Below are 21621 nucleotides of genomic sequence, written 5' to 3' on the forward strand. Positions count from 1 at the left end.
CTCTTATTGATGTGCAAGTTTTCACTATCCTAACAAATGAATTGCAGTGGCAGGCAGGACCTGCTCTGTCACCACGTAGAGACATTCACGCACGACCATCTTGCACACAAATTTAGTTTCTTTAGACACTTCGACTGCGTTGGACACATTTTTCACTCACATTATTGTCTTGATTTCTTAAAACCAGTAGTAAGTAGAATGTCTTAGCTGTACAAGGAAGAATGCTGCAGGATCTTGACTTGCTGGCATAAAGTAGGTTCAAACCCAGATCTTCCTTTAAAGGTGATTGTTTGGTGATTTTATGGTAGCATGGCATCCTTCAAAATTGCTATGTCATAGTTCTATTGTCCTTTGCAGGAGACTCTCTACAGCATTTCTCGACCCTTACCAGGCATCTGCGTTTGGTGGGTGCTGGAGTGGCACCAGGTGCTCTCTGGGCCAACCTGGCACGAGATTTTGCGCTTGAGAGCACAGCCTGGCTTCGGGTGAAGGGCTTCAACACACTGGCTATTCTGACGGACCAGTGGCCTCGCCCAGACGTGCTTAATATCTTCAGGGTGCGTTACAGCTGTGTTTTACTGCAGTTGTAAAGGACAGCGCTAATAATGAAATTTGTTGTGGGTGTAATGCATGGAGTGACATGTACGTATTCCAGCTAATGAAGCTTTCCCCTTGCTAACTTCTGTTGTATAGCTATCATACACAGGTTGACCCGAGTTAATGTTCACATAATGTAAATAGTAATGCAAGTGGGAAAGAACCTTGTGAAGGTTAGCTTGCTCAAAGACACTTGGTTCAAGAGATTTCAAACAATATCCTGCAAATTTCTAGTTAATGCATTGTGTCATTAGGTGAACACACATTTGACTCCACTTACGTATCGCCCTCTTCTTTCTTCAAATTTTGTTGCCATATTGTTGAGACATAGTGTGTTTGAGCCAAGTAATTGCGAAGCAGGATTCTTCTAGCCTGTTGTCGCTATTTTGTGGAATACCGAAAATCTTAAATCCAATCGGGATTGACTGAGAGAATTTCTTGTTTCGACGTCATGTGTGGTCATTCAGCAAAAAGGCGTGAGCATGGCCGGTATTTTGTAGCGATGCCTTTCCGATGCTAATGCCTTTTCTCGCTTTTCACGCTTGGTCAGTGGTCAGAGCGACGGTCCTGCTCACGTTATCAATCGGATCAGCCTGCCGTGAACGGTGGATGATAAGACTAGTATCGAATAAAGCATAACGCATCGCTACAAAATATCGGTCCATGTTGTCATCTCGGACTTATAGGAGGAGGAGGAGGAGGAAAAATAAAGGAAAGGCAGGGAGGTTAACCAGAAGCACGTCCGGTTTGCTACCCTACATGGGGGAAGGGGTTTAAAGGGATGCAAAGAAAGGAGAGAGAGGGAAGAAAGTACTCGCAGTATAAAACACGGACTTATAAAACAATGCTTTGTGCATGGTGCTTCCAACGAGGGTGAACACTCCAAGAAAATCCTCCATTCAGGTGCATAAATTGAAGTAGCTATCTCTGCAATGCTGACTCTTTTACAGGCTGCCATAAGATGTGAATATACAAGCATATCATAAGAAGCCAACAAACAATGACACCAAGGACAACATAGAGGAAATTACTTGTACTTACAAAGTGAATTAAAGAAATGAGAAATTAATGGAAATTAAAACCGATGATAGAATTAATCAAAATCAGGCCCATCGGTTCCCTTTCTTCTCGTTCATTACATAACGAGGGCTCGAATCCTGCAACATTGATGCCTTCAGGTAGCATATGTGGGTTTATTGACCAGCTGCCATCACCCAAAAAGATCACGTGCTCGTGATGCCTGCGGCAGAAAGGATGTTCCACATCTGCCCCTAGGTTTGTGAGTGGTGGCGCTCGCTAACACTCCCAGGGCTAGTTCTAGTTGTAAAGCATAAATACCCCAGAAAGCAGATGGGAAAATGACTCCGCGGTAGCTCAATGGTGAGAGCATCGCACGCGTAATGTGAAGACGTGGGTTCGTTCTCCACCTGCAGACAATTGTTTTTTCATCCGTTTTCATTTCCATTAATTTCTCATTTCTTTAATTCACTTAAAGAACACAAGTACAAGTAATTTCCCCTATGTTGTCCTTGGTGTCATTGTTTGTTGGCTTCTTATGATATAATTAATCAAAATCGGGCCCATCGGTTCCCTTTCTTCTCGAATATACAAGCACTTATTTGTGCTAGATTCCCACTTCAGTTTTCTTTAACAAGTGAACACCGAGGTAGCATATGGTAAGAGACTAATTTTGGATGTTCTAACCTCGCATGCAGGTACTTCTAACTGCAATTGAACATTTTTTTTTTCTTTAAGTACCAAAAACTTAGGTTACCAGACGTTAATGAGTGCTAAGCATTCAAATATTTGTTAAATTTTCTCTGTCTCTTTTTATTCTAATTTTGCCCCTTTGCTATTCTTTTTCTGATGGTGCAGGAACTGCGTAAAGTTTTCAAAATGACGGAAGAATTTGGCAAAGTCTCCATCATCCTTGGAATACCACCGCAGCGAAAAATTAATGATTTACTGTTCCTGCAGAAGGAGTAAGTTGTAGTCATTCCCTTAATTTTACAAATAGCATGCCATGTTCATTCCATAGTGAATCATTCCGTGCAAAAATGCGACTTACTACATTCCTCTGGGAAGGCTGTAATGTTGAGCTGTCAAAGATACCATAAATGGCAAAACATCGCTATAAGTAAACTGATGCTGAAACTGTAATCTCTGTCGACATAATGGCTTTTGCCTGACCCACTTATGCATCGTCTTCTAACTCTGTAACTCAATAATGCAGGCAGCGTGGGGAAGCTGAGAGAAGAACATGTGAACCACTAAATAAGTCCAACACAGGGATCCCGACTGTTATACACTAATATTGCAAAGCTGTTATGTTTGGCTTACCATAAAATCTGCCAGGGTTGGCCCTTGGTGAAGAGGCATCGTGCAAAGAAAGAGGCTAGGGAACAAATGCTATCATGCTCAGCTTCCTCCATTTGCTGACTTACCGGTCAGACCGACGGACGGGCGGAACGACGGACTGACTGACCTACCGGGAGATGCAATCAAGCTATTCCTTGCTCGGCGTACTGAACAATACTTTGTGGTCCCCTTGTCTTTTGTAGAAACATAATTAGGCCATTATGACAGCTTTACATAAGAGTTAAAGACTTGCTCTTTGAGTGTTATTCAGTGACATATTTTACTTGCCAAGTAAGGTTGTTCGAATTGTGAAACTTTTTTATTTTTTTCTTCAGGCCTGTGGACATGGTGATATTCATGGGCCATCACCAGCCAGGCCGTGAGCCATGCCATGTCATGCATCCTTCCAGTTTGTCGAAAACCACAAGCACATTATCCAGTCTGGTGAGGCTTAGCACACCATTCTTGGCACATTGTGCAAAACTTGTGTCGGAGTTGGCTAAGCGAAGGTGCATTTCAATCTCCGTGCAGGTTGAAACCACGCAGGTCATAAAGACCCTTTCCAGCAAGTTGAACGTCACCACATCAATTTGCGTCTCTGTGAACCTGGCTGTGTTGACGTTTACTCTTGGAAGTACAGCGAAGTTCAAGCTGGGCACTCGGTGCTTGCAGGAGACTGTTAGCAGTTATGCTGAGGTGAGGGGCAACAGCTTTTGGAGTGATAGTAGTAATAATATAACCTGTAACAAATTCACTGTGGCAGCACCTTTTTTTTTAGGGGGGGGGGGGGGAGGGGGTCCTCATTCCTGTGGAGCACACATCATATTCCTCAGATTCATTGTGAGCCACCTGTCACTCATGCACTTGTCTTTCTGAGCTCAAGAGAGATGGCTCCTGCACTACTGAAAAGACCTGCAATTTCACAGCAGCACCGGGGGATTGACTACTGTGACCCACTGGTGACCTGTGTGTCACAGCGGACGAAGGGCTCGGTGTTCTTGTGAAATGCAGCAAATTCAGTTTCTATGTAACACATTAGCAGGCTTTAAATTCAAATGCTATTTATTGGTGATGTGTTGCTGAACATTTCACTAATCTTGTAAACTAAAAGTTCAACAAATGAAAAATGTTAGGGCATGCTTAGTCTTCCTAAGGCAGTTAGGACAATTAGTGTTCCTAAGGCAGTATGGCCTTTTCATTGCTGTCATTGCTTCTTAAAGGCACCTTGTAGTCAACGTCGAGGTCCTCTGAACCAGAGTTCATTAGAAATTATTGAATTTCAGCATTGTTAAAAGTTATTGAATTTCTGCATTGTTCAAGAAAATGCATGGGCTTTTTGTGCCATTCCGCTAGGTCGGAAAACTAGAGATACGAGCAACACCGTCAGTTGATAAGCTTTGTCATGCCATCTGACGTATAAAAACAAAGCCAACCTTGAAATTTTAGTTGAACCAACTTCCGAGTAGATTAAACAACCAGTCTACAAATGTTTCATGCTCACAAATTATCTCTGGCATGGCCAGGGATGTGTATCAGCGGCCAGACAAGTATACTCGTGGCACGGCACTTCAAAAGGGTAAATATGCACTACAAGAAAATAATTAGGTCATATTTTATTGTTAGATTACAGTTTCGACATAGCAAATAGTTTGCTCTCGCCAATATTTGAACTTGGAAACAGCGCGAAATGACGGGACAAGAAGCACAACAAATGGGCCCATGTGCCCGTGCATTGTCTTTCTTGTCCTGTTGTATTACGCTGTTCTCAAGTTACCAACAATGTACCAATAAGCTCAATTTTCAGCACTTCTGCAATATTTGAAGTTTGTTGTGCGGGAAAATTATGAGTAAGGGAAGATGTGTGATGAGACTATGCCCAGGTTCCTTAAGCAGCTCACTGTGATGTCATGACACAGGCTGTGGCAATTACTGGACAAGGCAGCACTGTAATCGTTGGTTAATTACATAAATTACATTGCATTGCAAGGTCGTTAAATCTAGTAGACCAGACATAATTATTGCTGCATCTTGAGTACTAAAGAAATTTTAATTTAGAGAAGTTTAGCCTACTGTTGCAGTTATCTCTGTGAAGAGGCAAGTGGGTTCAGATTAGCTGCAAAACCCCAGTCTAGCTCAGTTTACATTTCTCAGTAATTAATTCTGCAGGATTGCATAGTATGTGCACATATGTCTACAAGAACAAAAGTTTTCTCATCCTTGAGCCAACATTTTGACTCGAGAACTTGCATTTTTGTCTTGACACAAGTAGCTCCTTTTTTTAACCTGCATTAAGTCCAATTTCTTGTTTTGATTAAATTTCGCACATTCCTAGCAACCCCATGTAGAAGGTGAGCATAGTTATTCTATTTTGTTAATTTAAATACGTAAAATCAAGCACAAAATTCCTGGAACAATTGAAATTATTTTGCAGCCTGGGCACATAGCTTAGAATTGAAGGTGACGCTGTGTAAATTTTTCACAGACCTGTATACTGCAAGCCTCGAGTTCTAGTGTGCCTGGTTGAAATTGTAGTGAAAGTATTGTGTGAACTCTGATGAGCAGGCATGCTTTCTGGATAGAGTGCTTATTCTAACCTGTGTGTTATCCCTAGGTCTGCCCATCACACAGTGGTCCAGACATATTCTACGATAGTGCTCTATCCTGTTACAAGCAAAACTCAACACATGTGCAGACATTTGAAAATGAAGGCACATTGGAGATGAAGGTAAGTCATATAATTAGAGATGTGCAAAAGGTAAAAGTTTTCAATTGAACGTTAACAAACAGGAAATTTTGATTTTTTATGTGACTTTCTGTACCATGAAGGTCTCCAAGAACTCTGCCATGATATACTAGGTGAAAGTGAGCATTAGAAAATGTGACCTTAATAATATCAACTGTTTAATTTATACTCAACATTTTTAACCTTGGCATCTTCTACATCTAATGATCATGTGCCTTAGCTATGCTACTTGCAGAAATTGTCTTGTTAGTATGCGAGCCAAAGAACAAGGATCTAAACATAAAAGGGTAGTCATTAGCATGTAGAGCACCTGTTTTAATTGCAACCATACCTAATATACTTTTTAGTGTGCATGAAGTGTTCTTAATAAGCATCATACATATACATACATATACATACATATGGCTATATACATATACTGTACAAAGCCATTTTTATTGTTTTATTTCTGGTACTATATAACATTTGCGATTCCTATTACCTCCAGGTTGAGTTCCTCAAGAAGCATGTACCCACTCCTTGTGTGGCAGCCTTCCACGCCGAGTACGAAGACACAGAAGTAGTTTGCCCAAACAGAGTGGCCTTTTCACGTATTGCTGCCCTTCGGGAGAGTTTAGGTAAGTGTAGCAGAAACAGTGAGCTCTGCAAAATACTTTACTTGACCAAGTTTTTTTTTTTCCTTGCACCCAGATGCACCACTGGGTCGTGAAAGCTCCAATAGGACTCAATGTAAGAGCACTATCATTTATTAATAAAAAAAATTACTTATTTACAGATAAATTACAATACAGAATCATCTGCCCAAACATTGATTAGATAATACAGTAGCACACATCACTGCATTTTGTATGGATTAGTCCAGATAACAAAATGGCAAAGTACAAGGTAACAAGCAGCACAGATCAAATTCAGTTGGCTGCACTAATAAACTGGAGCAAAATACGAAAAAAATATGACACAAGAAGACGGTCATCATTGATAGGAAAACTTAGAAAGATATGCAAGAACAGTTAAGGACATGACTAAATAGATTGCATCTTTCTGGAGCAGTTAACCATGTAAGGCATATTTTCAGTATGGCTAATAATCCACAATGTTGAAGTTTGTTAAACTCATCGTGCCTTCAAGAGCAATGGCAGAGTGGGCTACAGTGAGCAAAAAATAATTTTTTCTTTCTTTCCTTTTCAAAGCCCCAAACACAAGCATGCCTGCGGTTCCAGGCCCATCAGGTAACATTTATTTTACTGACTGCGGTGTGCAGTATTCTGTAGTAAAGTTCTAGCAGCTAAAAAAAATCAAGATTACATATTAGTTTTTCAACCTGTCATGCCATTTTTTCTAAGTTTGGCTCTACAAGTTGTTTAACATTTGAAACTGCTACAGAGGTTGCTGGCTCTAGGGGAGGATAAATAAAACAACATTGTGCAAAGAATTCCCAGTTAATGAATGCAGTGTGACAAATAATTTTTTCTTTCACCCTCCAACCAGAAACTCTGCTCTGTGTGTTCTCCGAACGTATTGTGGAGCCGAGTTCTCTGCCATATGGACTGTGCACCCACATTATCTACACAGGCCTAAATTACGTACCTGGAAACAAGCAAATCATTCCTCTTGATGGTGAGTGCTTATACTCTGTAGTGATCCTTACACAGGAGATAATCACCCTCATTGCAGGGCTGAGCATTGTAAGTTAGTACATTTTTGACAAAGCATGGCTCATCGTCACCGCACTAGCATTGACATATCTAGCATGTTTTTCTTACCTCGTAATATCGCTCAGCTTCCTTTTATACCAACTTCCTTCAGAACAGTCATTGTATACATTATCGCTATTTCAAGGTTGCTGGCAGATTTCAAACAACAGACAACTTCAAAAAAGTAAGAGAAAGTTCTTTACATTGCTCCTGAAAGTTCCGCTACATTGCCAGATGAGATTCTTTTAGGATGGTGGACGTTATCAAAGTATCAAATATTGTGTCATCCGTAAAAAACTTCAGGTATAATACCAATCACGAAGCTCATATCCTAGAATGAACACGTTAACCATATATGTTCAAAGATACAAAATATTCTTGCTGCCTTATATTGGAATCACAGCCTACTCACTTTTAAAGCTAAGTGACTCATATATTATGCTGTTTTTCACTTACATCTCAGTTACTGCTCTCTGAAATGGGTAACACAATGGCACGCAACATTTAAATGCTGGAAATACTACTTTAAGAGAAAGCAATTCAGGCAATAGCAAAGATTTGTTTTTTGGAACACATGCAAGGTCTTTTCCAACAAAACAGACTAATTAGAGCTGGGGATATAATCAAGTTTAAGATACTACTGAACTACACTAATGCTATACTGAGAAAACTATTGTTTTTCTAAACTTTGGAAAATAATGAGAAACTAGAAGTGCATATTCATATTTTTTCCAGGCACCATGGCAGATGCCAATTATGGCTGTCACCGCATTAATCATATACTACCTACCCTACTTGACTGCTTCAACCAGCAAAATGTTGATTTGTTGTCACTAAACAAGCCTAAAATATTATATTATAATTTCTAAAACTCTGTAATATGATGCAACTTGAGATCATTTTTTATGCATTCTGATTATATTTTATGGTTTACAATTGCAACGAAACCTTTGTCCTGAGAATCCTGGCTCCTGTGGCACCAGTTGGCGCTTGCTCTGGGCTGTGCAGTCAAGCTTGCAGTACAGGCTTGTAATGCAGGCTTGTAGTGTGTGTTGTCATCTCAACTTCAAGGCTGCGACGATGCTTTGGGGACCCTGCTGCACTGCCGGGGATGTGATCCTCTCGCGAGCACAGAAGCTTAGCTAGAAGCTTAGCTAGACTTTTTCTTGTTTTTTTTTTTTTTTTGCTCGTGCGTGTAGGGTACTTCAATTTATTTTCAAGAATATTTTTCGTCATTCTAACTTGTCTTAAATATGCCATTTCTTTGAATTTGTTGCATTCGTTTTGCATTTGTTGTAAGTGTGCATTTAATTCATGATCTATCGGTGTAACAACTTGACAAAAAAAGAAAAAAAGACGATCGCAGGCCCACTACTGTATTTTATGGTGTAAAAGTTGCGGTGTTTTTCTGCATTTTTTGGCGGTACGTCTTATAGAATGGTGTGACTTATATAGGGTTCTTTTTTTTTTTTAAAAACTGTCGTCAAACTCGATGACCACTTGAAGCACACTGCGTTGACCTCCTCTGCCACTTAATTGCTACGGGTACTGTGCGCGCCATTGAGGTACCAGGTTCTCGCAATCTAGTTTCCGAGCGCCGTACGAGGACAGAGCAGCAACGCGAGCAGCGGCAGGCCGACCGCAAGTCGACTGATGCCGAAGTCGTCGCATCTGCAGATTGGTTGCAAGATGCGGCGTGCGCCGCTGTCCAAACTACGCAGTTGCTGCCAGAGTACAAGCCACCCCCATCCCTCCCGCTCTGCCTTCCCGCTTTCCTCCCTTGTGCGCGATTCGACTCACTATCGCACCATATGGTCGCACACTTTCACTCAAACATAAGCATACGGCGCGCGGGTACAGTGTTATCACCCTTGGATTTTAATTGGAATTCATCACGATGGACGAAAAATCGCGGTGACCACGACGGCAGAAATGTGCCTGTAGTGTCCATATCACTGCTATTGCAATGGGACCCATACAGTCGCACGTGACCTGCGTTCACGAAGTGAAACGTCGCTGTAAATTTTTTTAAAAGCGCTAACCAAACAAACAGGTGCGTCTTATGCACTGGTGCGATTTATATATGTTTTTTTTTTTCCGGAAAGACTGACGTTTTGAGGGGAGGGGTGACTTATACAAAGTTGCGACTTATAGACCGGAAGATACGTTAATTTTGACGGAAATAAGTTCTTTATTTTTGGCCTAGAATTACCAGGCCATCCTAAACGTTTCTCATTTTGTATTGAGGACAGCAGCCATATTCATAATAAATGTCTTTGCCATATTCCAAGTTCCATATTCGTAGTGCCATATTCATAAGCTGCCTTTATGCAAGTCACATGAACCACCTACCAATTCCCCTCCCCCCCCCCAAAAAAAAAAAATTACATTTATCATGTTGTGATACAGGAAGCGGTGACCTTCTGGGTAATTTTGTTAGTACTTTTGTTGAAAGCATATTATTGCAACAAATGTGCTAGTTTCTTAATTAGCCAAGTTTAATGAACTTTGACCTTTCGTACTTAATAAAAATGTTTGAATTCATTGCAGAGTTTGCCTTCACGAGTTTCCTGAAACTAAGGAAACATGCACGACTCCTGGCTGCAGTTCCATTTGACACAGTATCAGACCTGACAAATACTTCAGACGTAGAGTCTTTCTCGAATGTCATCTCTTCGTGGTTGATGAAAAATGATCTCATGGGTCTTGCTTTGTTTTCAACTCTCAACACAAATTTTGAGCAAGTGTACACTGTCACCAAGGTAGGGTCACTCTTGTGCTCTCACTAGTGTATATGTGTATGAATAAGTAAACACTTTACTTACTGCTGCTAATGTGCTTGTTTCAATTAGTCTTCTATATATATATTTATTTTATTTTAATCTTTTTTGTGGAAGTGCTAGTTACGAAAGGTACAGTGATGTATCAAAGTTTAGCCAAACTGTCTGTATATTGAATGAGAGCAATATAGGAGATACACTAAGAATGTACGATTGTTGAGGATCAGCCAGGCAAGTCCTGTAGAGACCCACAAGGTGGAAGACTCTTTATGCAAGGGTAACTTTAGATCCAAATAAATATATCAGTCGTTCAAATAAAGCCGATAGAAGTTCCTCAGAAAGTTTTGTGCTTGAATAAAAATATATCCTGGAATAAAATATGAATATGAATAAAATAGCCCTGCATTATCTGCTATCCAAGGCAGTTACTACAGACATGGATAATCAGGATGCTAGCAGATGGTAGGGTGAATTTATTGACAGCTTGAGGCATGAATCAGTGATAAACCGAATAAGTTTTTCGAAAACCTGCAAGGAGGAGAGAAAGGTTCTTGCCGGTTACTTTTTTCTCTTATAGAGAGCAAATGAAGGACATGACGTGATGACCATGGTGCAAGTAGGGTTTCATTAGCATTTTTCAGTGTTTGTGTTGTCTAGTTGGCAACTTTGTTGTCACTTTTGATGAAGGGATGAAGCTGGTATTGCACAAATGTAGCTCCCCCAACCAGAGGAGAGAGGAAGGGGTAAGAGTAGCATTACAAAGGGAACAATAGAATTAAGCTTCTTGCTTAAAGCAAGAATGGTAGAACACTGGTTATATTGTATCTTTGTGGTTCTACATTACGTTCCAAATGCACTTAAAGAGGTCACCAATCAAGTCTTCTCTTCTTGCTCTTGGGAAGCGAGTGTTCGAAAGAGTATTGAGAGGGGCACCCACATATTGGTTGTATGTGTAGCTTGGTTCTGTCAATTCATACTGGAACACTTCTAATTCGCATCCTACTTTATGCTTTCTAGTATTTGCTGTATCTTTGATATGGAATCCTGCACTGTGGGACCTAAGTGCATGAATCATTTCATTTGCTTTAGGAATGACAACATTCACCGTAAGCCATGTTGGACAATACCTTCAGGAAGTTTCATTTTTTGATATATGTGACCTTAATTTGGTGTGTCTTAGGGTTGATTACTGAGGTTAGAGTTTGAAAATCATAGTAACGTTGTAGTTTCTACAGTGTGGTAAAAAAAGTTGAGATATTGGATGGTTCCCTCAGTGGAGTGCGCACTTCCTGTACTGCAGTGCATGACATCTTACAGCAAGCTAACTGTGATCATATTGTTTGTCATGTGAAGGTGCTTCGCTGGCAGTTCATGAACTTGAAGTTGAAGCATCTGCAACTCATCTTTGGGGCCCCCATTCATGTCATTACCCCAACACTCATCCGTATTGCAGAGTGAGTATGGACGGTGACACAGCAGTGACTGAGCAGCGCTGTGAAGGAGCACTGCAAGTGTATAGTTGTCATTCTTCTGGTTTGAGTTTTGTTACAAAACTGTTAATTATTTTCTAACCTTTTAGCTGTTATGGTGCCACTGTCGCCATAGCACTCCCTTCATTGACCTCAGCAAAGAAAAATTAATGCATGAATTCCAGAATATAACTCTTTAAGTATGAGACATAAATGCCTGAAAAAATGTTCATTTTCTATTTAAATGTGCAGGGAACATAGAGGATAAGCATAATCAACAAAAAGAAAAAAGTATTTTGAGGGAACTTATAGCAGTAGGGGGAAGACACCAGGCAGAAAACTGCAGGTGGGCTTCACCCCAAGTCATCGGTGGCTTCGTTTGGAATTTTTAGACGGCTTTCTTCATATGCAAACCATAAATTTGCATTTCATTTGCTTTACATCACGTGTGTGATACCCTGCAGCCAGAGGTCTTTCATGGGTCTGTCTCCTCTGAATGTGTTTTCAAAAGAAAGCAAGTCGCATGCTGGACTTCTTTCTTGTCCTGTATTACTGCTCTAAACCAACAAATGAGGCTTGCTACCTGTTATTCAGAGTTGGCTCAGGATATTTAACTAGAAAGTTTGCACTCAAATTTTTTGTTACCGATTATGTTGCTCGTCCATAAAGGTTTAAGGAAAGAAATTTCCATTTAATTGCCTGTGATGCTATGTTCATGACAGTTCTTGTGTCTGTTAAGTGCCAGGCATACCATATGGGGATTGTTCTATGAACTTGCAGCAGTTCTCATTTGGGATCGACACAATTTATGAAAAGATCTTACATCATGAGTAACACCGCCGTCGCTCTGACATCGTCCTATAAGTACCTTGGTATTGAACTTGAAACTCATCTTTCCTGGAGTACACACATAAAGCTACCTGCGCAAAAGCTTCAAAAACTCTGGGTTATATCCGACGGAACTTGCATAAATCCCTTGCTACAGTTCGTAAATTAGCATATCAGACTTTTGTTCGTCCACAATTAGAATTTGCATCATCAGTATGGTCACCACATCAAAATTATTTAGTTTATATGCTAGAATCAATTCAAAATAGAGCAGCGCGCTTCATCACAAGTAACTACAGCAGAACTTGCAGCGTAACTAAGATTAAAGCAGGTATTTCGCTCCAGCCACTTGAAACTCTTCACACGATAAGTCTTTGCCTTTTCCATAGATATGTTCATGGTAATCGAACTCATGTGTTGCCTCTTGAACCAGCGCGCACGTCACGTCGCCTTAACAATAGCCATAGTTACATGCGCATATTTGGCAATACACTGTCATTTAATGCATCAGCACTGCCACGTCTCATAACCGTATGGAACAGTCTTCCTGATAACATTGAGTGCTTAACAAATCGTGATGCCTTTCGCGAAGAATTGCAAAGCTCTTGTGGAAACATCGTATAAGGATGTTATTGACCTGCTTTCCTTCCCTGTTTTTCGTACTTGTATGTTTGTATTTTTTGTGTGTATAAGTATATTACTGTGTTTACGCTTTTGAAGCTTAGCCCAGACAAACATTTTTGAACTTTGCTTTACTTATCTTGTGACTGCCTGTATTGATATTTATATTCACTACTCCTGTTGAAACACTTTGTGTACCCCCTTACCCAATGCCCTTAAATGGGCCTGTAAGGTATTCAAGAAAAAATAAATAAATAAATAAATAAATAAATAAATAAATAAATAAATAAATAAATAAATAAATAAATAGATGCAATGGCCTGGCAAATAAGGCATTGTATCCTAATATGCTGGGTAAGTCACATCTTGTATTTTAGAGAGAAAAATGTAGGCGTGTAAAAGGGAGACTCAAGACCACTTCTGTGATTTTCTTTGGTACCATAATCTGATTAAGCTCTGGCTGCAGCATCTTCTGGCTCTCCAGTGCATAATTAGTGGCATTTCCCATTATTACAAAAAAAAATTCTGTCCTCCAGCTTGCATCACTGATGGCATTGTTGTTTCTCATTGCAGTATTGTGAACTATCTTGTGTTCATTCATCATGATCCAGTACACCAGTCTTGTCGTCTGGAGACAATGCTGACAAAGCAACTTGGAAAACGTGAACTGGTATGGCTTTTGGTTCTTGATTATTGCATTTATCATATCTAGGAGTGAAGGCAGTGCTGCATAGTATCCCTGTAACAATAAAAGATTATACAGTTAAACCTGGATATAACGAAATTGACAAATTCCCGAAAAACTTCGCTATAAAGAGGATTTCGTTATATGCAGGTTCGGCACGAAAATTCGAAAAAAGAAATGCTTACCATATTTACTCGATTCTAACGTGCCCTCGATTGTAACGCGCACCCGTTTTCCGTGACCAAAAGAGAGGAAAGAAATCCTTTACAGTACCGCGCACCTCATACTTTCATACAGAAATACGACTATCACTCAAGATTTACTCCGAATACACTAAAGTTGCGATGAACAAAAAGGTCTCAGTTTCGCCCGAAAGGCGAAGCATCGATTGCGACAGCAAATTAGCAGACAGCTATACGAAGTAAGGATAGTAGTTTTATCGGCCGTATAAACTTGTAAACATTCGCTGTTTAAATAAATTGGTAGACTAATGCCTAAGCACACGTACTACAGCACATGGTCAAAGCTACGGGAGCTAGGCTCGAAGTGCGTAGGAGGCAGCCATATTGAAATGCCAATGGCGATATGGTAGCGCAAATTTAGGGTCGTACTCGATTCTAATGCACAGGCAATTTTTGGACCCGTTTTATCGGAAAAAAAGTCAGGGGAAAAGGTCACGCCAGTGGCGGCAAGATCGCAGAGTCAAGGGATGCAGGCCCACCTCGCGCATGCTCGCACACACGCATACGTGCACTCGCTCTCGCCTTGCAGTCGCCGTGAATTCGAGCGCGCCAAGCGCGCCAAGCGCGCCGCCGCCGCTTCGCATTCCTTCGCGGCGGAGAAGGCGCTTCTGGTTGCTGCTCACACAAAAATGAGAGTTTGGGGCGAAATCTCTAGGTTATCGGCGGGGAAAATTCGTTATTTCGAGGGGGTTTCCCACTGCCACTTCATTACGTAGAGGTCTGATACATGTGCTTCTATGGAGTAACGGCGGGAAATAGAAAAACTTCATTATATCCAGGAATTTGCTATATGGAGGTTCATTATAAGCAGGTTTAACTGTATAACTCTGCTCTGTTATGCTTATCTTTCTGTTATTTCATTGGTCCCTACTATATACTCCTACTTGGGATCTGCGAGGTCTACATCATTGCCCATACATTTTTCTCTTGGAAATAAAAATCTCGTGTGGTGAGCATGACATTGGGTGTAACTTTTGTTTCATTCTGTGGCCAGGTGGAGACCATAAATCTGGCAAAGAAAATGACACTGGAGGTGCCATCGGCCACATTATGCTTGTCACTCAGCCTGGCAGTAGTGAATACGCCAATGACACCAGGAGGCCAGCAGGAATTAGTTCCATGTGGCAACAAGACGCTCTCTACTTACGACAAGGTTTGCCGGTTTTTGATGACCTTGAATTTGTTTTCATGCAAAGAGGTTTTTCGCCTTCATTTGGTCTTTGGTAGCTTGTGTTATCAAGAAATGACTTACCTGATGAAACCTATGTAATTGACTAACCAACCTTAAGTGAGGGCAGTTCTCATGCTACATTGGTCATGCTGTGTGGTCATTACAGGTGTGCTCCATGAACCAAGCAGCTACAATTGTGGGGAAAGATTTTGCTGGCATGTATCAACAAAGTGACAGTGCAACACTGTACTTCGAAAATGAAGAATCTCTTCTTGAAAAGGTATTTTGTTAATTCTGCCTTGTCTTGTCATTTGATCAGCATCATTGCTTTCTCGGGCAGCTCAAGTCACGTGAGATATCATTGCTTTATGTAGCATATTGTATATGTAAGGTTGGCAACTTCATAAAGGAAACTCTCTTTTGTGCACATTCATATATGTATGCAATTTCGTGCTTATTTGCAGGTCCATGCTGCTAAGAAACTTTACCCTCTGAAATGTGTTGCAACTTTCTACACCGACTATGAAGATGTGAAGGGAGTTTGCAAAACAAAGACACCATTTTCTCGGCTTAAACAAATTTCAAGGGCATTGGGTAAGCGAACGCTACCATATCCAAGAAAACAGATCAGGGGATAGCTGCCACAGTAGCTCAGTGGTAAAGCATGGCATGCATAATGCAGAAGATATGGGTTTTACTCCCACCTGCAGCAAGTTGTGTTCTTGTCAACTTTCATTTCCTTTTTTTCTTATATCTGCATTTCAGTTGAAAAACAAAACAAAAACAAACAGTTGATTTCCCTTAAATGCTGTTTCGCTTTTTAAAGCGACCCTCACCAGATTTGGCCATTACAAACAGACAAGTGCAGTGTGTAGATCATGCGCTGACAGTAGTGTCTGCAAAGTATCAAAACACTTCTTGGCCTGAAAACAGCTCAAATTTCAAGCGAAAGAAAGCCTGTGTGTCGTTCCTCTCGAGCGAACCCTGCTTTCTGCTGGAGAATCATGTTCACATGCATAATTGCCTTTATGTAAAATGCACTGCCTGCAAAGTCACTGATTATGTCGGCTAATAATGAACCAGTTTGAAAAATTATTGTGGTAGCATTCACCCTGGATTGCACTTAAAAAGTTCCAATGTACAAACAAAATTTCCGACGAGGCCTGGTGAGAGGCACTTTAATGTCAGCTGTGGCCAATTGTATACTTCTTTATGCAATGCTTTCAAAGTAGGGCTCATCCGAGTTGTCGCACTTTCAGCTTCAACGTTAAATGGGGAGATCATCTTATGGCAAGTGTTTCGGGCTTATTTATGTTAACTAAGTGTGTGCAAATACTCAAATATTCGATTTCGAATCGAATTGTGAATGTACAAATAATTCGACTCGCGAATCAAATATCTGATATTCGGTTTCTTGAATATCGGTACTTTTGATGCATGACCCGTCCATGGTCCGTGCCTTGACGCGCGCAGCATTCCCACGGTGCATTATCTTTATTGGTACAAGGTTCGGCCAGGTTGACCGTACCGACTGAAATGAAACGCTACGCAAACAGAAGGAACAACAAGGACAGCATGTGTGCAAAGCAAAGCACAGAAGCATGAGTGAACATCGAGCCGATTAGCCACTGGCAGACACACTGATTGCATAGAATACGAGAGTAATATGATTAACCTCCTGAGCGTGTTAGCACTGTTCTTGCACAAAATTTGGAAGCATAAGTGTTTGTACATTAAATTCTCTGATATTCAATATTCAATTCAATATATGGCACTTTTTCTTTCGATTCAGTATTCAATTCCAAATCTACTATTTGATATTTGCACACCCCTAATATTGACAGTATTGATGACAGTGTCCCCCCAACAAATGGTGTTACGCTGCTAAGCACATGGTCGGGGGATCAAATCCTAGCCGTGGCAGCTGCATTATGATGGGGGTGAAACGCAAAAACGCCAGTGTCCTGTGCATTGGGGGCATTGGGGGCACGTTAAAGAACCTCTGGTGGTCAAAATTAATTCAGAGTGCCCCACTGCGGCGTGCCTCATAATCAAATCGTGGTATTGGCACGTAAAATACCCCCGGAATTTTTTTTTTTTAGTTGTGTGTGTATTGTTACCAGACCCTTCCACTGTATGCAAGCAGTATAGCAAGAGCTTATGCTTTCAGCATTCTAAATGGAAATACAGCTGGAAAAATAAACCTGTCCAGGTTTTGTTTGTTTCCTATTGTGCTTGCAATTCCTTAGGCTCCACCTTTCACTTCACTTTTCTTTTCTCTTTCTTTTCTTTTCTTTCTTTTTTTATTCTTTCTTTTTTTTTTTCAGTCGAAATTTACTTTTTATTTATTATTTTCTAGGTTACCATGAGACAAGGAAAGAACCAGGTAAGTTCTCAACCTGCTACCCATCAGTGAATGTTTTTTGACACCATGTTTTCTATGTAGTTCCTGCGGTGGAAGCTAGAAATGGAACATCGAATGCGTCTCGTAAGTATCACAGTCCATTTATGCGCTCTCCTGAAGAACTGAACCAACACAACAGCATGTGGAACATGCTCCACTTACTGTTGTGTTAACCACATGCTCACCATTTCAAATGCTTTTTGTGGCTCTTGCTTGTGCTGGCATGAGGGGTTTTCCAAAGTGCAATTGCCATTTCATTGGCACACAAGAACTTGACTATGTCTTTTAACTGCACATCTTCTGGCTCACTGCATCTACACGCAAAGATGGATTTACAGCAGGTGGAGGAAGAAATTCTTGCCACAGCCTTCGATAGGCTGTCCAAGAAAATTCTTTGTCCACACAAAAGTGCCTTCTTTGGAACATAAATCTGGGGTACTGCAGTGCAGTTCACTTACAGCACTAATTTACATAACTGCAAAATAATGTGTTAAAGCTAGTTGCCATAGAAACTTAAATTGCCATTGTTCTCATTGAAGCTGTTGCCTAGGCATATTTGATATATAAGTGTAGCCAGCTTATTTCTTCTTTTGTGATCTTGGCAGGGCATGGTGTAAAAGAGTTCACCTTTCAAAGCTGCTGTATTTTATGCTCCACTGTTGAATATACTGTACCATAAGAATGGAACTCTTTAAAGCTAAATTATTATTTTAGCAATAATAAGAACAATATAAAGCACCATGTTATGTGATATGGATGCTCGAAATGTTTTGAATACTGTATTTTCTCAGATGTAACTCATCACTTTTTTTTTAATGCAATTGCTAGCTTAGCCCAGGTATTAACAATTATAACCACAGGACTGTGACTTCACTATTATAGCTGGAATGGTTGAGAAAGCACCTCGTTATATTCTGAGCCACGCTTTGAATGTAACGCAAGGCTTGTCTAGCATATTGTCTATCTATTACATTGTATATTAAAAGTATGTGAGCTCAGCCCAGGTATTAATGATTGTACTAATCACAGGACTCTGACTTCATCACTATTATAGGTGGAGTGGACTGCACTGTAATGTGAGCCTTTGCTAGAGGAAGGCATTCATGTATACTTGGTGTCTGTGATGCAGGGGCTCATTGGTTTATTATGCATGAGTCCCTAGAGGAGTGTGGAACACGAATGAATTTTTTTTTGCATTCTTTGTAACCTGCTCTTGCGCATTTTGTACTGTGATGAACTTTAGTATTGAGTCCTGTCAAATTGTGTGCCTGGCTTCGAAAGAAAGAACTAAACAGTTTGGCATTGATGTCATTAAAGACATTTCTCCCTTCCCTTCTCCCATAGTGGAATTGAGGGCCCATGAGGCATTTGTCATGAGGTTTTATTTTTTTCCCTCTTTGGTGCTTTTTTCTTCTGCATGATGCATTTCTGAGTGACCTGTGGTGGTGCCTAGTTTTGCTTACATGTGAATTAAAATTGTGTTGAATTTGGAATGTTAATGCAATGCTCATTTATATTACAGGGTCACTTGTTTGTGTAATCACTGACAACTACCCAGACTTCGACAAATTTCCAGTGGAGTACTGTGATTACCTATTATATGTTGACCCCAATGTGAGGATCAGGAAGAATTCTTTCCGTGACTTCATGGGTGGTATGTTTTCAATCAACTACAAGCTTTACAGGGTTCTTTAAACATTTTTTCTCGAAACATGAGCAACACTTTGAAATGAGTGTTATGTCATTCAAAAAACATATTCCTGAAGGAATTTTTAAGAAGGATATAATGTGAATGGAGTTGTGAAGAGTACAGTGTTTACTTTCAGCATTCCCTGTCAATTCATTAGTTCCTCTCAGCTGAGGTGACACTGGTAGCAATGCCTTATCTCTCACAGGTTACTTTATTTTTCTTCTTTTGCATGGTATGTTATGGTAACATTCTGAGGCGGACCACTGAAAAGGCTCCTTGAAAGCAACTAAGGAGAAGTTATAGGACAGATAGGACACATTAACTACTGCTCTCCCATTTTCTCAAAGATCTGTAAGGGTATGCATGGCGTGCATGAGCTTGTGTGTATGAGTACTTCAGGGTGGACAGCTTTATTGCCCAGTGGCTGGTGTCGATAGGCTGCTGCCCCCAGACGTCAGCTGGGTGTTGTCTGCCAGTTCAGTAACAGCAAGGTGGAGCCCTCTCTTCGAAAAGAAATGGAACTACCTTTACATTTGTCTCGTTAGCTCCGCGCTCACCACGCAACTACAGAGCTTGGCTGAGATGTTCACAGCTTCGTGCTCTACCCACACAATATGTTTACTCGCCAAGCTCAGAAGTTAAGGACCCCTTTCAAATGTAGCAGATTTTCGTAAACAAAGTACCACAGCACCCGCCTAAACTCTTAAAATTAATTTCAGAAGCCACCCTTAATGTAGTGTTATGCCTTTGTTGTGCTAGAAAAAACATAACCTATGGTTTTAACGTTATCTTGTATCCTGCATCATAGTGCCTTGAAATGCAAACCAACAAAAATCTTAGCAGATCTGCACATTTATTACATGGGACAAGTGCTGTAGTTGTGATCTTTTTCAAGTACCTGTGATTGGCAAAAATATAGTTCAAATTTTACATTCCGCTGCTGCACCTGGTTTATTGAAACGTCTGTAGGGGTTAGGGGCTCCGAACTATATTGGCCATTCAAAACGGGATTACAGTCATAGATATTTCAGAGTTCCCTGCTGCAACATTTCATATACCAGGAAAAAGAGAAAGAAAAATCTAATATATACTGGCACTGACGCTTTCTGTCGCAACAATTTTGTGATGCTGTGACTTGTGCATTTTTTTCCTTTTTCAGGCACATTTGAAACATTCTTGCGCTATCAGTCACGACCCAACCTGCAGGCAGTTATCGGATTTCTGGTGAACAACGATACCTGGAAACTTCTGCTCTCAGACAGCGTAAGCTATGCTGTGAACTTGGGTGCCTGGCTGCAAGAGAAAGGATTGGGCAGTTTGGCATTTGTGATGCCAGATGTAACAGATGCCATCGCAGAACATCTGCTTGTCTTCGCAAATGTGAGTTTTCCAACTTAAAGCAACGTCAGTTTTAGGATAATTACTGCTCACGTTTTCCCCTAAAAAGCCTTGCATGATCAGGAGAGAGATCTGAAAAACTATCATCTGTCTTTAGTACAGATGATTACACTGCATATTAGCATGTTACCAGTGCCAGTGGAATAAGAATTAGAGCAAAATGATGCAGTCATAATAAAAACAGCAATTGCCTTCATTGCACTGCACTATACATGTCTTAACACAAAGCATAAGAATTGCAAAAGCTTTGGTTAAATAAAGTGGAAGAGCAGATCGATTAAATGTACAAATGGTAACACATGGACACACTATTTTTACGGCAAGGTAGATAGTTGGGAAGTTCATGTTGATAACAACACAAAAAGGGTGTAGACACAAGCAGACTAGGAAAGACAAGTTCTGACTGACGATTGAAATTTTATTGAGAACAAAGAATAAGTACAAAAATGCCTGTACAGTGTTACGTTCTCAATCGAGAACATGTAAAATGACCCAATACAGTTATGCTTCTTTTTTTTTGGTTAATGTGTTCCCGGAAAACATGATCTTTCAGCACCAACATTTGGCATATTTTCAAACTGCAATTGTATGATACGGTTTTCGGCCGCTAGATCCCATGTAAACAAGAAAAAGCAGGAGGTGCACGCGACTGAGAACAACACTCGCCTGCCACAGCAGCTTTCCCGCAACATTCGCCCGCACCTGCCATATGACATAAAAACGTCAGCGTGCACTCAGTTTCCTATTCCGGTACCAGCAACTCTCCTTCCGGGTCATCACCCAGCACTTAGCGTAGCATGTCAGCCGATCACCCAGGCTAACATTTCCGGCATATCATTAAAGCTTGCATCTTTTCTCTCTCCTACCGTGTCATCGCATGCTGCATTCACAGCAATCGCTGCCAACGCTATTGCGATAAGCATGTTCACGTATATTTTTCA

The 21621-nt window shown here is 40.6% G+C and overlaps 1 protein-coding gene across 1 annotated transcript in view; it reads left to right on the plus strand.

The window, feature by feature from the left end:
* Nucleotides 1–21621, plus strand: part of LOC119462047 (uncharacterized) — a 99811-nt gene that overhangs the window by 59142 nt on the left and 19048 nt on the right. The window contains exons 44-62 of the mRNA XM_049672403.1: nucleotides 358–557; nucleotides 2473–2579; nucleotides 3291–3399; nucleotides 3487–3651; nucleotides 5567–5680; nucleotides 6186–6315; nucleotides 6389–6427; nucleotides 6889–6927; nucleotides 7187–7315; nucleotides 9943–10154; nucleotides 11526–11626; nucleotides 13664–13760; nucleotides 15012–15170; nucleotides 15355–15468; nucleotides 15653–15782; nucleotides 17548–17574; nucleotides 17635–17676; nucleotides 19115–19246; nucleotides 20442–20662. Of these exons, the coding sequence (XP_049528360.1) occupies nucleotides 358–557; nucleotides 2473–2579; nucleotides 3291–3399; nucleotides 3487–3651; nucleotides 5567–5680; nucleotides 6186–6315; nucleotides 6389–6427; nucleotides 6889–6927; nucleotides 7187–7315; nucleotides 9943–10154; nucleotides 11526–11626; nucleotides 13664–13760; nucleotides 15012–15170; nucleotides 15355–15468; nucleotides 15653–15782; nucleotides 17548–17574; nucleotides 17635–17676; nucleotides 19115–19246; nucleotides 20442–20662 (2267 nt within the window). The remainder of the gene's footprint in view (nucleotides 1–357; nucleotides 558–2472; nucleotides 2580–3290; nucleotides 3400–3486; nucleotides 3652–5566; nucleotides 5681–6185; nucleotides 6316–6388; nucleotides 6428–6888; nucleotides 6928–7186; nucleotides 7316–9942; nucleotides 10155–11525; nucleotides 11627–13663; nucleotides 13761–15011; nucleotides 15171–15354; nucleotides 15469–15652; nucleotides 15783–17547; nucleotides 17575–17634; nucleotides 17677–19114; nucleotides 19247–20441; nucleotides 20663–21621) is intronic.

This window comes from Dermacentor silvarum, chromosome 8 (assembly GCF_013339745.2).
Source record: "Dermacentor silvarum isolate Dsil-2018 chromosome 8, BIME_Dsil_1.4, whole genome shotgun sequence".
Classification (NCBI taxonomy): Eukaryota; Metazoa; Arthropoda; class Arachnida; order Ixodida; family Ixodidae; genus Dermacentor; species Dermacentor silvarum.